The 14873-nt window shown below is 42.2% G+C and overlaps 1 protein-coding gene across 1 annotated transcript in view; it reads left to right on the top strand.

Moving 5' to 3' along the window:
• Atg2 (Autophagy-related 2) overlaps positions 1-14873 on the top strand; it is a 42471-nt gene that overhangs the window by 21205 nt on the left and 6393 nt on the right. Inside the window, exons 20-30 of the mRNA XM_088257795.1 lie at positions 705-892; positions 2998-3185; positions 4409-4631; positions 6063-6249; positions 6565-6669; positions 8446-8729; positions 9352-9551; positions 10069-10236; positions 11602-11770; positions 12941-13108; positions 14694-14853. Of these exons, the coding sequence (XP_088113921.1) occupies positions 705-892; positions 2998-3185; positions 4409-4631; positions 6063-6249; positions 6565-6669; positions 8446-8729; positions 9352-9551; positions 10069-10236; positions 11602-11770; positions 12941-13108; positions 14694-14853 (2040 nt within the window). The remainder of the gene's footprint in view (positions 1-704; positions 893-2997; positions 3186-4408; positions 4632-6062; positions 6250-6564; positions 6670-8445; positions 8730-9351; positions 9552-10068; positions 10237-11601; positions 11771-12940; positions 13109-14693; positions 14854-14873) is intronic.

The following is a 14873-nucleotide window of genomic DNA, read 5'->3' as shown; positions in this document are numbered from 1 at the left end:
GATGTAGTGCCCCATGCACTATTGGGTGGGAATAGTTTAGAAACAAACAAACCAAACAAATTTCAATGTAAAATACTTGAAAGTGGTCGGGTCAGGAGTCAGAATAATCAGCTGGATCAATAATATTCGCAGAGTGGTGTGGCGTTCTATTCTCTCTCTCTAGTTAGTTAGTTATTTGTCATAAAAATCGAACACTGTTTTTTAATATAATATTCTAAATTATATTTTATTATAAAAACACATAAAAATAACATTTTGGACGGTTGTTTCGCGTTGTTATAGCATTTTAAAACTACTGTCCTACTGACTCTAAAAATCGGTTTGATTTTCATACTTTTTTTTATATATTAAAAGGAATAACCCGCAAAGCCTCTATTAGAGGCTTGTCTGCAGGTAGCATAGTAAGGATAGGGAAGGTAAATGTGAAAAATACATCACAAACATCCAGACCAATTGAAAATAAATCTTTCTTGAATTTATTTTGCACTTGGCGGGAATCGAACCCGAACTCGAACTTAATATACAAATTAAAATGGAACTTAAAATTTAATATAATTTAATTTAAACTTTAAATTTAATGTAATTTAATTTAAACTTTAAATTTAATATATAAATTTAAATGGAACTACAAATTAAACGCCAAATCTATAAATAAATTTATGAGATTACCCTTTTGAATGTCTGCAATAACATCTCCCCGGCAGGCCTGGTGCCCCTGCCGCAGGAGAGGAGCGCCCCCCGCGAGTACGGGAGCCCCTGCCCGGCGCACCTGCGTGCCTGCATCAGTCCCTCAGGGGCCGGCGTGCGCGTGCGCGACCCGGCCGGGGGCCGCCGCGACCTGCTCAGCGTGGCCGTCAGCGTGCAGCCCAGCCGGGACTACCCCAACTTCAAGGTGGGCAATGCCACACTTCGTATTGTGCATTTGCACACTGCAAATGTGACTATGTTTCAAATTATAAATGAAATACTTTTTTTTAACCATTTGAGTATTATAACAAGAAACTAGTATGACTTCGTCGGGAATGACGATATGAGGAGAAGAACTCAACAGCCCCTCATACTGGAAGTCCTGAAGAGGAGAAGGTGGACATGGTTGGGACATGTCCTTAGAATGCCACCTGAGAGCATCAACCCCTCGTGTCTCTTCTTCCAACCCCGAGGATTCCGGCGCCCCGGAAGGCCGCTGATGACCATTCACCGACTATACTCAGCGGAACTTCGAGACTCCGGACTGACCTGGGAGGAAGCCAAGGAGATGGCGCATGACAGAGTGACTTGGAGACGTCTCGTGTTGGCCATATGCTCCGACTAGGGAGCGAACATGGAAATAAGAAGAAGGATTTTATTTTTATAAACTAATTGTCCCATAATGAAGCCTGATGTGGACTTTTGGTTACAAATACTCATAGATCTGTTAACCCGACGGCCGCGGGCGACTCACGGGTGAGTCGCCCTATGCTTGCCTCGTACGCGGGCGACTCATATAGGAGCCGCAAAGTTTCTCCCGCGATATTTGAATGAAAATATACTGGCCGGTGGTGAAACTTATACTCTAAAAAATCTTGAATCATTACACTACTGACATCTTTTGGCATCACTCTAAAATAAGGTTCCCAGCCAACCAGACGACACTTTAAAGACAAGCCCTAATTATAATTAAATCAACAGCAGATTTAAATGTTCCCGCGCCGTAGCGAGCGTGTGACGTAAGCGCGTATTTGGTTCAGATAAGCGGTGACCTGCACCGACTTGAAACATAAGTACTCATTATTTTGCGAATGTGAAAAACTCATTCAAACTCAAAAAAATCATTAATCTTATTAAGTTGATTTAATTTATTAAGGACGTGAAGTATTATTTAATATGCAAACAGTAATCATGTGGTGGCTGTTTTTAGTACAAAATGCATAGTGAGATATTTTAATATCTGTAGAAAGTGAATCGAACTTTATTGTGTTTTAAACTTTTTTTGTTTTATTCATAAAAAAATTTCGTGAAGTAATTTATGTTGTGTCAAGAAAAAATATAGTAACAATTACGTGATTTAAAAACGGCGGGTTCTGGTCTTAGCGGTGATGAAATTTTTAAAAATCTGGAGTCAATAGACTCGGATTTTGAAATGAGCGGAAGCGACAGTAATAGTGAAGCTGCCGAATCTATTTATGATTCCGATACGGAGATAAAAGTCGAAGAAGGGGATGAAATTTCGTGGGATGCAGTCCCTTTTGTACCAATAGTACATGAATTCGATCATTTCACTTCAGGTATTAATCCTGATACAATATTAACCGAAGATTCTACAGAGCGAGACTTTTCGAAGATTTTTTTAAAGCATGAAATATTTTTTATATGCAGTATACAAGATGAGCACTCTCGATTTTACGGAAAAGGCAAGAATACATAAATAGGTGGACTCCACAATTTCGGAAATATATGTTTTCATTGAAATAGCTTTCGCGATCACGAGAAATAAACATCTGACGATATAAGAGCAATCGTTGCGTTATTTATGTCTTTTTAAGTTTAGTGTGTATAATCCTTAAGACCTTTTCAAGTGTTAACTATAAAAACCACAACGGCTCACGGCGGCAACAGTCTGGTGCGGTACCCGCGCACGGCTCTTACGTGCGGTATGTATGTGTGATGTGTATATGCATGCATCTACTTATGTAGTGTCTATATGGCGCCGCCGGCCTTGTATGGGAAACGATCTTCGATGATTTATCAAGATTTAGTGACGTTTTAGGAGTTTATTTACATTTAGAAACGTACTTCATAATGTTGGTGATGATTTCTTTAACACGGGTTGTTGAAATATTTACGTTATTATTGTTTAAAGTCGTAATTTAGATTACGCAAATGGAGTGCCGCGTGTGACGGGAGGATGGGTATATCTAAGACGCGTGTAAAAGGTTAAGTTCAATATATCATATTACTACATGGTCCTAATGCAAATAACATATTGTAACTGATGCGGAGTTGTTGTTTGGTCCCCAGAGCGTGCGCGTGGCGGCGGGCGTGTCGCGCTGCACGCTGCGGCACAGCATGTCGGCGCTGCGGCACAGCGTGCTCAGCCAGGTGCTGGATGTGCTGGACGTGCTGGACTACCCGGTGCCGGGCTACCAGCCCAGCACCGTCATCACCGAGCTGCACGTGCACCTGTGGGACTGCGCCGTCGACTACCGGTCAGTCTAGATACTGTGATACCCCGCTTTACGCCACCCCTTCTGTGGTCTCATTCCTGTGGATTGGTCTGCAGCAACAAATGACATCTTCGCCACTCCGGTCTATTTTGCGGAACCCTCTTCAGCTCTTCATACGTTGAACAGCCCATGTCGTCATAGAAGTCGCAAAGATATTCGGGGCATGTGCATCCCTGGCGTTTTTTCCTCAATCTTTCTCTTTATAATGCTGTTTTAACACATTGTTGTCGGGGGTTTTTTTCGTCAACCCTGACCCTACTTAGTTTACTTATTAGGATTGTATACTAATCGCAAGTAACTGTAAACCCGATTCCGATGTATATGTACAATATTTTTTAGCATCTCTCGCGCTTTACCAAAAATGAGAATAATGAATAGAACGCTTACAAGCGTCTCCCGCTCTCTCGGACAGTTTGTAAGTCTGACTCTTTTAAGCGTTTCCTGCAAACAATATGTCAACAGCGCAGTTCGGTGATTCACCAAGGAAACGAATAATGCGTTCTTTTACTCCTTTTTCAGGAGATTTTCCAATATTTTGCCGCATATATCTACTCCCAATCAGTTTATACCGTTTCGGTGGTGTGTAAGGTGTGTGCATTCTCAAAAAGTTTACATTTGTACTATAATATTGTTTTGTTGTTTGAATCGCATTAGTTTTTATACATGAAATGGCAATAATTAAACACTGTGTACAAAAATGACACTAGACGAAAATAGTTTTTTTATTTAGCTGTACCACTATCATTTATATATATCGCTCACTCCTTTCAACAACGTCATATATAAAAAAACTTGATTTTTCAGGAGACCGTTTTTAAAATTTAAGAATATAATGAAATGTATTGAAAATAAATATCAAGCCACTTTTTTTTCTCCATTTGAAAATTATTTAGTTTATTTAAAAAAATAATTCAACAATACCTTTTCTTCAAAATGCAAAAACTACACTTTCTGCCCTGTAGCGGGTAAATATTAAGTGAAAAATATACCTCTTTTGCTGGGATATAGTAAATTTTCTGGGCATTCCAAAAACACGCACAACTGAAAATTGACGATTTTTGATTTATGACGTTGTTGAAAGGAGTGAGCGATATGTGAATAAATTAACCCCGCTTACCGCTGATTTGTTGAACGCGCCATTTTGCTGGTACGGCATTACTGTGGGCAGTTCTTCCGTTAATACATGGATTGCTTTGCCGCTTTAGTCCCCTCCACTTGCCGCTGCGGACGGTGGTCACGCTGGGCAGCTTCTCCGTGTCCAGCAACGTGGTGGCGCAGAGCAACGCCTCCAACCTGCGCTTCATCGCCGAGGAGTGCGCGCTGCACCTGGCGGAGGGCTACAGCCACGCGCCCGTGGACCTCCGCAGGGACTACGTCGGCGTGGTGGACCTCGGCCTCTTCGAGCTGTCCCTCAGGCTCAACGACACGGTGCGTCCTCTTCACTCAGACTGTGCCTTAGTCGAAGGACATTTCTACTCTCTCTGTCGCATACATCATCGACTGCCTATACTGTGTTAATACGTAGCACAGGGAACCAGTAGACGATTAACCTTCCCCTCCCAGTGATATGTATTTAGTACAACTCGACTTTAAAAATGAGAATATACTACTAATACTACTACCATCACGCCGTAGGCAGAGAGGATGGAACGCCACACTTTTCTGTCCTGACATACATTCCTCGCCTCCTTCACATCCATACATCTAGTCACACATGCCCTCCGATTACGCAGACTTTTGACACTGCCAGATTTTTGGTTCTGATTGATCTGATCGTGCCAAGTCTTTTTCGGTCGTCCTCGTTCTGTTTTCCCTCTCACCTTCGCCACATATATTTTCTTAGTCTTTCTCTCGTTATCCATTCGCTCCACATGTCCATACCACCAGTAAAGATCTCTTCCTAATCTTTTCAATTATTCCTCGTTCAGTTATGAGAATATCATTATAAAATATAATAGATACGGGCTCAAAATTTTTTTTCCTCCGTAATATAATTACATATTACATAAAAGTAGTACAAATAAAATCACCAATCTAGAACGTTTCTCAGTGTGTGCATGTGTGCCATCCTTTGCGTACACGTGCATGTTGTAGCGTGTTTAGTTGCGCCAGTAGCGAGCAGTAAGATCGTCTTACGCGGCGGTCATGTCTCTACGCTAGCTGTTATGTATGTACTACTGCGGTGTATTTTTTTCTCGTTTTCAGATACTTACCAGAGCTAACATTACAAAATTGTTACATTTAAATTTAACTATGGTCAATAAAAGCAACATTTAGCAATATTCACTTTTTCCCGTTTTTCAATCACATTTTCATATGGTGTACAAAATACATATCACCGTTGCACGTTGCCGTAAGGGAAAGGTTAAACATATCGCTCACTCCTTTCAAGAACGTCATAAATCAAAAAACTTGATTTTTCAGGAGAATGTTATTAAAGTTTAAAAATATAATACAATGTATTAAAAACAAATGTCAAGCCACTTATTGAACTTTTTACTGCGCAACAGATTTTTTTTAGGTAAAACCTGAAGGTTTTTTCTCCATTTGAGAAATATTTAGTATATTTAAAAAAAAATTAAACAATACCTTTTCTTCGAAATGCAAAAACAACACTTTCTATCCTGCAGCGGGTAAATATTAAGTTAAAAATATGCCGCTTTTGCTGGGATATAGTACATTTTCTGGGCATTCCGAAAACATGCACAACTGAAAATTGACGATTTTTGATTTATGACGTTCTTGAAAGGAGTGAGCGATATATCCGTTTTGGTGTTGACCCGATAGTGAATTCATTAGTGATCAACATGAGCTATGAATTTGGGGTTATACATTTGGTCATTGGATGACATGTTGCAGGACATGTCCAGCGCCCCGCGGGTGGACCTCCGCGCCTCAAACAACAAGGTGAGCGTGCGCACGTGCTCCGACTCGTTTGGGGCGCTCTGTCGCCTCATCCACTACCTGGCGGCCGACGGGGACCTGCTGGCCGAGGGGGACGCCGACAGCCTGCCCATGGACTCCTCCACGCAGGACCTGCTCATCGGTAACACCAGCCCTCCTCCACCAACCTTACCCCGCAAAACCTTATCTAGCAACTCAACACAACCGCCAACCTAATCTGATAGAACACTTTCGCGTTGGGTATAGATTGGCTATAACTAGATTTAACCAGAAATTAACTATAAAATAAAACAACTTTGTTTTGACCACTTTTTATTGCTACACTTTACCCAACCGGATTGAACCTTGTCGTCAAAAGACATTTACTAACTTTGCATTATTAATGCTTTATTATTAATGCTTTATTATTATTAATGCTTTGCATTATTAAATTGTCTAAAAATTGTACATTTTATAGGTGTTTCGGACCGCCAAGAGGATATTCGTGACCTGTCCAAGAGCCAGGTTCAGCAAGTCAATGACCTAATGGCGGAAGCGATGAAGGAGAGCGTCAGTTCTAGCGGTGAGGATCCACATTACCGTTTATTAGAAAACCCGCCAGACTCGCTCTTAACCGTTTGGCTGCCGCCAGGCATTAACATCTTCGTGCCCGACCTCCAACATCCCCTACAACGTAGCCACTACACTACATTCAATCGAAAGCTATCTCACTGCATTCCCAGATCTTTTCTTGTAAAGCAATTTTTTTGTTTTTGTTTTATGAACCAAGTTGCGAAATTTATAGAAAATGTGAAACAAAATTGCATCGCGATAGAATTTAGAATTTACATTTAAAAGCTTTCTATATCCCTGTCACTGCCAATCTAAATAAATACCGTAGAACGGGGCTTCTTGAACTTTGATGTGTTACTGAGCCCAGTACAAAAAAAAATTAAATCTGTATTCGGTCTACAATACTGAACGTATATGACAATAAGTGTCACCTGTCAGGGAAACAATGAATCATGTCGATACGTTCATTATTGTAGACAAAATACAGATCTAATTTTTTTTTTGTATTGGGCTCAAGTAACACATCAAAGTTCAAGTACCCGTTGTACGGTACAAGTTTGTAAAACCACCACCAAATTTTGTAGAAGTGCCCCGGTGTAGCCACTACACTACAAAGGGGGATGAGCAGTTTAAGATCAAGTTGAAATACCAAAGACGGGAAAGATATTTCTATCCGTTCAGTTGATTGATGCTTAAGGACTAATTTCAAAGTCAGAAAAGAAGGAATTATTTAATGTTTTTATATAAATATTATGTACCAACCTCTTCGTTAACCTTCCCCTTCCGGGGGTATATTTACTACAACTTGAAAAATGAGAATATCAATATAAAATATAATAGATACGGGCTCAGAATTTTTGTATTCCTCCGTAATACTTTAACGTGTTACCTAAAAGTATTATAATATAATGTTATTCATTTGCAGCAAATATATTGAAATAAATTGTAAAAAAAATTGGGGATAGAATCACCAATACACAAAAGTTTCTCAGAGTATGTATGTGTGGCGCACGCGGCTTCAAACTGTTTCCGACGATCTAATTTTAGTTGCGCACAAGTCGTCGTTCAGGGTGGTCGTGTCGCTATGCTAGCTAGGGCGGCTACTTGCAATGTATTTTTTTCTCTTTATTAGGTACTAACCATAGCTAACATTACAAAGTTGATACATTTCAACTTCAACTATGGTCAATAAAAGCAAGATTTAGCAATATTTACATTTTTCCCGTTTTTTAATCACATTTTCATATGGTGTAAAAAATACCTTGATAGGTATTTTACCGGTGAAAAGAAAGGATTATTCTGCTAACCGGGCGGGACGCATAAATACGTCAAATGTAAACTATATTGGGTACGGGTAGGACATATGAATACGTCCTTGAAATATATGTTCGCGCCCTGGAACGGGCGGGACGTATATTTTTCCAACAACAAAGGTATTAGATACTCCACATGAATTTAAGACACGGAGTGAATCAGTATCATTTGGCTATTGAGAGTGGTAGACGTGTTCTGCATGAGCAGTGATGGGTATGTACTTACACTTACTTACCTATTTTCGCGCCCGTTACAAGTTGCGTAATTGGACAGCGGACCGCCTGGTTAACAGGTTAAGGTCTAAACTATATGTTCACAATTATCAAATTCCGTTGCCAGCGGTCCGCAGGCATAAAAAAACACCCGTCTGAAATGTGTTAATACCACATTATCGGAAGCAGAATTCTAAGCGCTATGGGTGCAGATGTATGAGAGCCATTAGTCAGAACGAAGATGAATGTTTTGTTCCCAGCCTCGAACCAGGAGAAGAACTGGGAAGAGGCGGAGGGTGTGGAAGTGTTCTTCTTCCCCGACGAGGGGAAGGGGCAGCGGGCCCCCTCGGCCAGCAGCTCCTGCACCGACCTCACGGGCGCCAACTGTGCCGGCTGCGAGCCCTGCTCGGGCGACTACCTGAGCGACGAAGGCGTGGAGGGGCTGTGGGGGGCGCCCACCCCGCCCTCCGCGCTCGTGGCACGCGAGCTCGGCGACTACAGCGCCCCCGAGGAGCGGCAGCCCGGCAAGGCGGACACCACCAGGGTGAGTTCTATCTGACTGCTTGTGTAGTGCGTTTGAATTCTGGGATAAAATAAGATATATATTTCATCTAATCTTTATTCGCCAGTCCGCCTCCATAGTGTAATGGTCAGCACGCTCGGCTACCGTTCTGGAGGTCCCGAGTTCGATTCCCAGGGGGGGTAAACTAAATATAAGTGATTTTTTCACTCTAATATTTATTCAATACTACCCTGGACTGGTACATGAAATACAGGGCTGATCACCTTTCCTTCGTGTGTTAACGATCAAGATAACACTGTTTATATAATGCAGTTCCCTATGCACCATTGGGGTGCAGATAAGGGTTTGAATGAATGAATCTTTTTTATTGTTTGTCTCCATTTTTTTAATATGAGGTTAAGGGATTTGCATCCTGCTTATGTCACTGCGACCATATTAGGTCTAAAGTGACCTCCCTCTGTATCTTAGCTCACTTTCAAGACCTACATGAGTCATGAAGCTTACAACCTGTCTCGGTGGTAAGAGCTTCACCTTCTCGGAGTCTAGTAGTGGTCCTCCGAGGATGTGACTCTGTTTGCGAGCGAGTGCGTCACAATTGTAGAGAATGTTTGGCAATTTGTCTGCAATGCCAGCGGTGTTGCAGTGTCGCAAGAGCTCCGGGGAGAACACGGACGAGGAGTTCTGCATGCTGGGCGAGGAGGTGGCGGCGGGCGCGAGCTCGGAGCCGCAGGTGCGCTGGCTGACCAGGGATCCCCCGCACATCGTGGAGAACCACTTCAGCGTGCCGCTCGCCAAGACCGACCTGCTCAAGCCGCCCAAGAACTTCCCCGTTCCTGTACTGAGGTACCCTTGTCACCCTGAATATCATAAAATATATTTTAGTTTAATATTTTAAAAAATTACAAAAATGTTAGTGATTTTTAGTACATAATCACTCACCGAGAGTTTTTGTCTCCCAGTTTCGAGACGTACCCGTCTCTTTGTCAGGACAATCGCTACAAGAGCATGCAAACAATATTACACGTCACTACTATTGTACTATTCACACACTTATGACTACACAAAATGTTCATCATATGCAATATTGGTTGACCCGAGGACCAACGTTCACTTGTGACTGCAGAACAACATGTATAATGCATGTCAGACCTCGGCCCTTTGTGTGGAGTTTGTGGGTTATTCTTTAAATTTTTAAGGAATAACCCATAAAGCCCCTACTTTAAGAGGCTTGTAGACTCGCAGTCGACCGACTACCCAACTATGCCACGGTTCCTATCATGGCTACCATATAGTTGAGAATTGCACAGCTAAAACACAATCACAATATGTAACCTAACCTTGACATAACATATTTTTTAAGGTACACTCTGCGCGAGATGACTATCGTGTGGCACATGTACGGGGGGCACGACTTCGCTCCCCCGCGGGACAGGAGCAAGGAGCCCCCCTCGCGGGGCGCGTCCGCGGGGCCCGCCCGGAAGGTGACCATCAGCGAGGACACTCCGCATTCCCCCACCTTTGCTCACAGGTAAAATAACCACCATTACTATAACATGTACTTTGCGCAAAGTGATAATCTTCAATCGACAATCAACATCAGAAACAAATCGTGTGATATTGCACGGGTCCCTTCGGGATCTTTTTTTGTATTAATATAATAGAATACAATGAAATGTCTCATAACGAGTGAAAAATGTGAAAAAGTCGCTCCCTTAACCTTTTAAACGCGTTAACTTTGTTCCTAAGAGACGCTCGTGCGCGGCTGTATTTCGCCGTTTTTTAAATGATTACTTTTATCATGTATTTAGTTATGAAACGATTTGTTTTCCTAAACAAAAACGTTCAGTGGGATTCATTGTGCCTTTTTGGTACTCTATAATACACGTGTGTCACATTATTCTTGAAATATATCGTAATATAAACAAATTAGATCGTAACATAAATAAATCAGCATCGTGTGTCACTCTTACCCACTGGCGATGCGTAGCGTCGAGAGTGAGACAGATATAGAGCATGATTATGGCGCGGACTAATTACCGACCGCAAGAAAAATCAGGGATCTGTTGTTTATAATTGTATTTATCCTTGTGATGTTACAAATTATTAGTCAGATATTTCAACAGATGTCATAAGGCCGAGGATTGACGTATTATTTTATTCAAAGTTCCACACCATGAAAAAATCCCTCCAAGTTGAACTGAGGTGCGAAACTTGGAGCAAAGTGAAAACACAAACGCTTATGTCAGCCGCGTATGGGGCATGTCTTGTTAAAACACATACGCTTATGCGAGCCGCGTGGATCCGGTTAATGAGCAACATTTCACATAATGAGTTAAAAAGAAAGGGCAAGTCCTTTTTTCACGACATTCACTCGTGAACCGGGACATCCGCGCCAGTCAAAACAGAAAATGTTTCGCTTAACGAGTAAGTACCATTCTGGAACGAATTATGCTCGTTATGAGAGGTTCCACTGAATTTTTGTCTTTCTTATTATATGTCCACCTCTGTAGCGCAGCGGTCAGCGCGTTTGGCTACCGTGCTGGAGGTCCCGGGTTCAATTCCCAGGGGGGGTCAAAATAAATATGGCCGATTTTCACCCCGATATTTATTTAATATCACCCTGGACTGGTACAAGAAGCGCAGGGCTGATCACCTCGCCTTCAAGCAATTAACGATCAAGATAACACTGCGTCGCCATGATGCAGTGCCCTATGCACCATGGGTGCGGATAAGGGTCAAAAGAAGAAGAAGAATTATAATTATAGAATTATAATATTATGCAAAATTAAATTAGTAAATATTTAAACCGTAGAGAGAAGAGGAAGTATTTAAAAATTTTTGTCTGATCATGACCCACTCGCACTAAAGTGTTCCTTTTGTCGGTCTCTGTTAGGGGGGAGCGCGACCCGTACAGCGTGATTCCCCAGTCCCCGGGCCGGGCCAGCTCCTGGGGGGTGTCCTACAGCAAGGGCAGCGACTCGGTGCACGCCCGCGCCTCGCGCTCGCACGCCCCAGGCAGCGGCAGGCGCCACGACATACTCATGGAGCTGCAGCTCAACAAGGTGAGAGAGTGCACCGTCTGTTATCTCTGCCTACGCCATAATATGAACTGAGAACCATAGTGAAAGAGGTAGAGTGTCGCCCGTATCCGACCTAATGTTACCAATGTGGAAGCGTTTTTACCCAATTGCACTGATTACGGGCACCCATGTGCACTATCTCCTCAGAAGTTGCATTTTTATATTAAATGAAAAAAAAAAAAAATAATAATTGATCTTACTTGAAATATCCGCGTTTATTTTCACAAAAGATGTTTTGTTTACAAATAACTTAAGGTTTACAGGTTTTACTCTAAACTTATACATATTCACAAAAATAGTATTTCAATGTTACAAATTTTTGTCACGACGAGGCACGGGTGTAGGATGTGGCGACAGTTCAGTTGCAGTTTCGGTGACGGAAGAGAAATGTACTTAGCTCGCTCTCGCTTACAAGGGGGTGGTGACGTCACACTGCTGTGCTGTGACACGCATCACACCAAGTTATTATAAAAGAGAACATCTTGAAGAGTCGTAATGTTAAGAAATTGACGAGGTGAATGAAGTGGAGGAAGACTGAAAAAAACTTGGTAGAACTCCATTTTAATTTATGTAATTGATGTTAGATCAAACACTGATTTTTTATTCTACTAAGTTGTATTTTATTGTTAAAAAACACATAAAAATCAATTTGTGCCAATTGTTTCGCCTAGTTATGGCATTTTCAAATGAATGTCGTTCGTTTGAAAATGCTATAACTAGGCGAAATAATAGTCACAAAATCGATTTTTATGTGTTTTTTTAACAAGAAATTACAACTTAGTAGACTCAAAATCAGTGTTTGATTTTTTTTTTTTTTTAAAAGAAATAACCCGCAGAGCCTCTATTAGAGTCTTGTCTGCAGGTAGGATAGTAAGGATAGGGAAGGTAAATGTGAAAAATACATCACAAACACCCAGACAAATTGAAAATAAATATATCTTGAATTTATTTTGCAATTGACGGGAAACGAACCCGCGAACATTTCATAATCTGTAACATTTCATACATAAAATACTGCTGTACATAAAGAGAGAGAAGAGAAGAGAGGGTCGGTGTGTGTGAGGGTGTGAGGGTGTGAGGGTGTGTATGTGTGTGACGTTGCCCACCTGCTGTATGGTCGTGTAACCTGGGGTGGGTGTATGTGTGTGGCAGGTCCGCTTCCTGCACGAGACGTACCCGGCGGCGGCGCGGGAGGCCTCGCGGCAGGTGCTGCTGGTGTCCTCGCTGGAGATCCGGGACCGCCTGGAGTCCAGCCAGATCAACAAGTTCCTCTACCAGTTCACCTCGGAGCAGCGCCCCAAGAGGAAGCACGCCAACATGGTCAGTAGCCACCCACCCACATTCCCAGCTCCTCTTGCCATTCTGACCCATCCATCCATTCTATAACAACTTTATTTTCTTTTTTTAATCTTATGTGACAAATTAAGAACTTAAAAATGATATGATCATTTAAATTGTGCCCTCGGTACCCAGTGAAGATGGTTTGAATAAATTGTAACTACTTTTGCAATAAATTATAACTGGAAGTCCTAAAGAGGAGAAGGTGGACATGGTTGGGACATGTCCTTAGAATGCCACCTGAGAGCATCAACCCCTCGTGTCTCTTCTTCCAACCCCGAGGATTCCGGCGCCCCCGAAGGTCGCTGACGTCCATTCACCAACTATACTCAGCGGAACTTCGAGACGCCGGACTGACCTGGGAGGGAGCCAAGGAGATGGTGCGTGACAGAGCGACTTGGACACGTCTTGTGTTGGCCATATGCTCCACCTAGGGAGCGAACATGGAAAGAACTTTTGGAATACTGAAAGGTATCTCTTCCCTTTCGGTCGATTGCCCAGTTCAACTTTAGTTCCGTGGCTAAAACTAAGCAGGTCATGTGGCACGCATGACTGAAGATAGCTGGACGAAAAAGGTGCTTGACTGGAGGCCTAGAAGCGTGGATAGGCCCCAGACAAGATGGTCCGATGACATTAGGAAAGTGGCGGGCCTGCACTGGAAGAGTCACGTTCAACAGAGAACTATCGAAGTCTAAAAGGGAGGCCTTTCAATACTGGACACATAAAGAATGCTGAAGTAAGTAAGTCGGTCGATTGATGCTTAAGGACGAAAAGGGTATTTGTTTTTACCTTCTGCGCCAGCCTCATTTGAAATGCAGAAAAGAAAGAATTATGCATGTTTTTAAATGAATATTATATACCAATCTCTTTGTTAACCTTCCAGCGGGCGCGTTGTCATAAATTTTTTGACAAATGCACCTTATCGCTTCCTCCACCCTTACCACTTAATTGCAAGCATCCAGCTCCCAGCTATTTGAGTGTCAGTGTCTCTCTAAACTTCACACATGTGCTAAGAAGTATATGGAAATAATATAATGTTTTTCATTTAAATCGTTTCCTTTATAGCTAAATGTATTTTTTATTTATTTTTGACGTGTTTCAACAGGAAAACACGTCAGACCAACTGAAGAGAGGAGAAAACAATGGAAGAATTTTTAATTAGAAAAAATAAATTTACACAATGGTGAAAGACATATGTATATATATATTTTTTTAGGTACATTTATCATTTTTTATTACATAACAGCAATTTCATAACATTTGTATAAAGCAAACCCAATTCTCATACAGAAAACTTAATGACATAAAATTTATGACACGCGCCTGGAAATTTCTCAACGCGCCCGCTGGAAGGTGCGTAAAGTCTTCACCATTTGTACATAATTATCAAATCCCATTGCCAGCAATCCACAGGTGTAAGAAACACCCATCCAAAATGTGTTAAAAATGATATACAATCATTGTAAAGTGTGCCCTCGTGCACCCAGTGAAGACTAATTTGTGACACTGCAACATATTAAGAAGTTGCGAGAGAAGGTTTGTAGTTAGTTGACGTTGTGTTGTCTAGGTGGTGGTGAAGGCCGTGCACCTGCGCCCGGAGAGCGGCGCGGCCCCCGAGTGCTGCCTCAAGGTGTCCCTGCTGCCCCTGCGCTTCCACATCGACCAGGACGCGCTGCTCTTCCTGCTGTCCTTCTTCACCAGCCTGTCGGACGGCGACCCCTCTGCCGGTAAATCACTACACACCCCG

Source organism: Brachycentrus maculatus, unplaced genomic scaffold (assembly GCF_059751285.1).
Source record: "Brachycentrus maculatus isolate JH-2025_06_01 unplaced genomic scaffold, ASM5975128v1 h1tg000087l, whole genome shotgun sequence".
NCBI lineage: Eukaryota > Metazoa > Arthropoda > Insecta > Trichoptera > Brachycentridae > Brachycentrus > Brachycentrus maculatus.
Note: the sequence above shows the minus strand (reverse complement) of the source record. Positions and strands in the feature narration are given on the sequence as shown.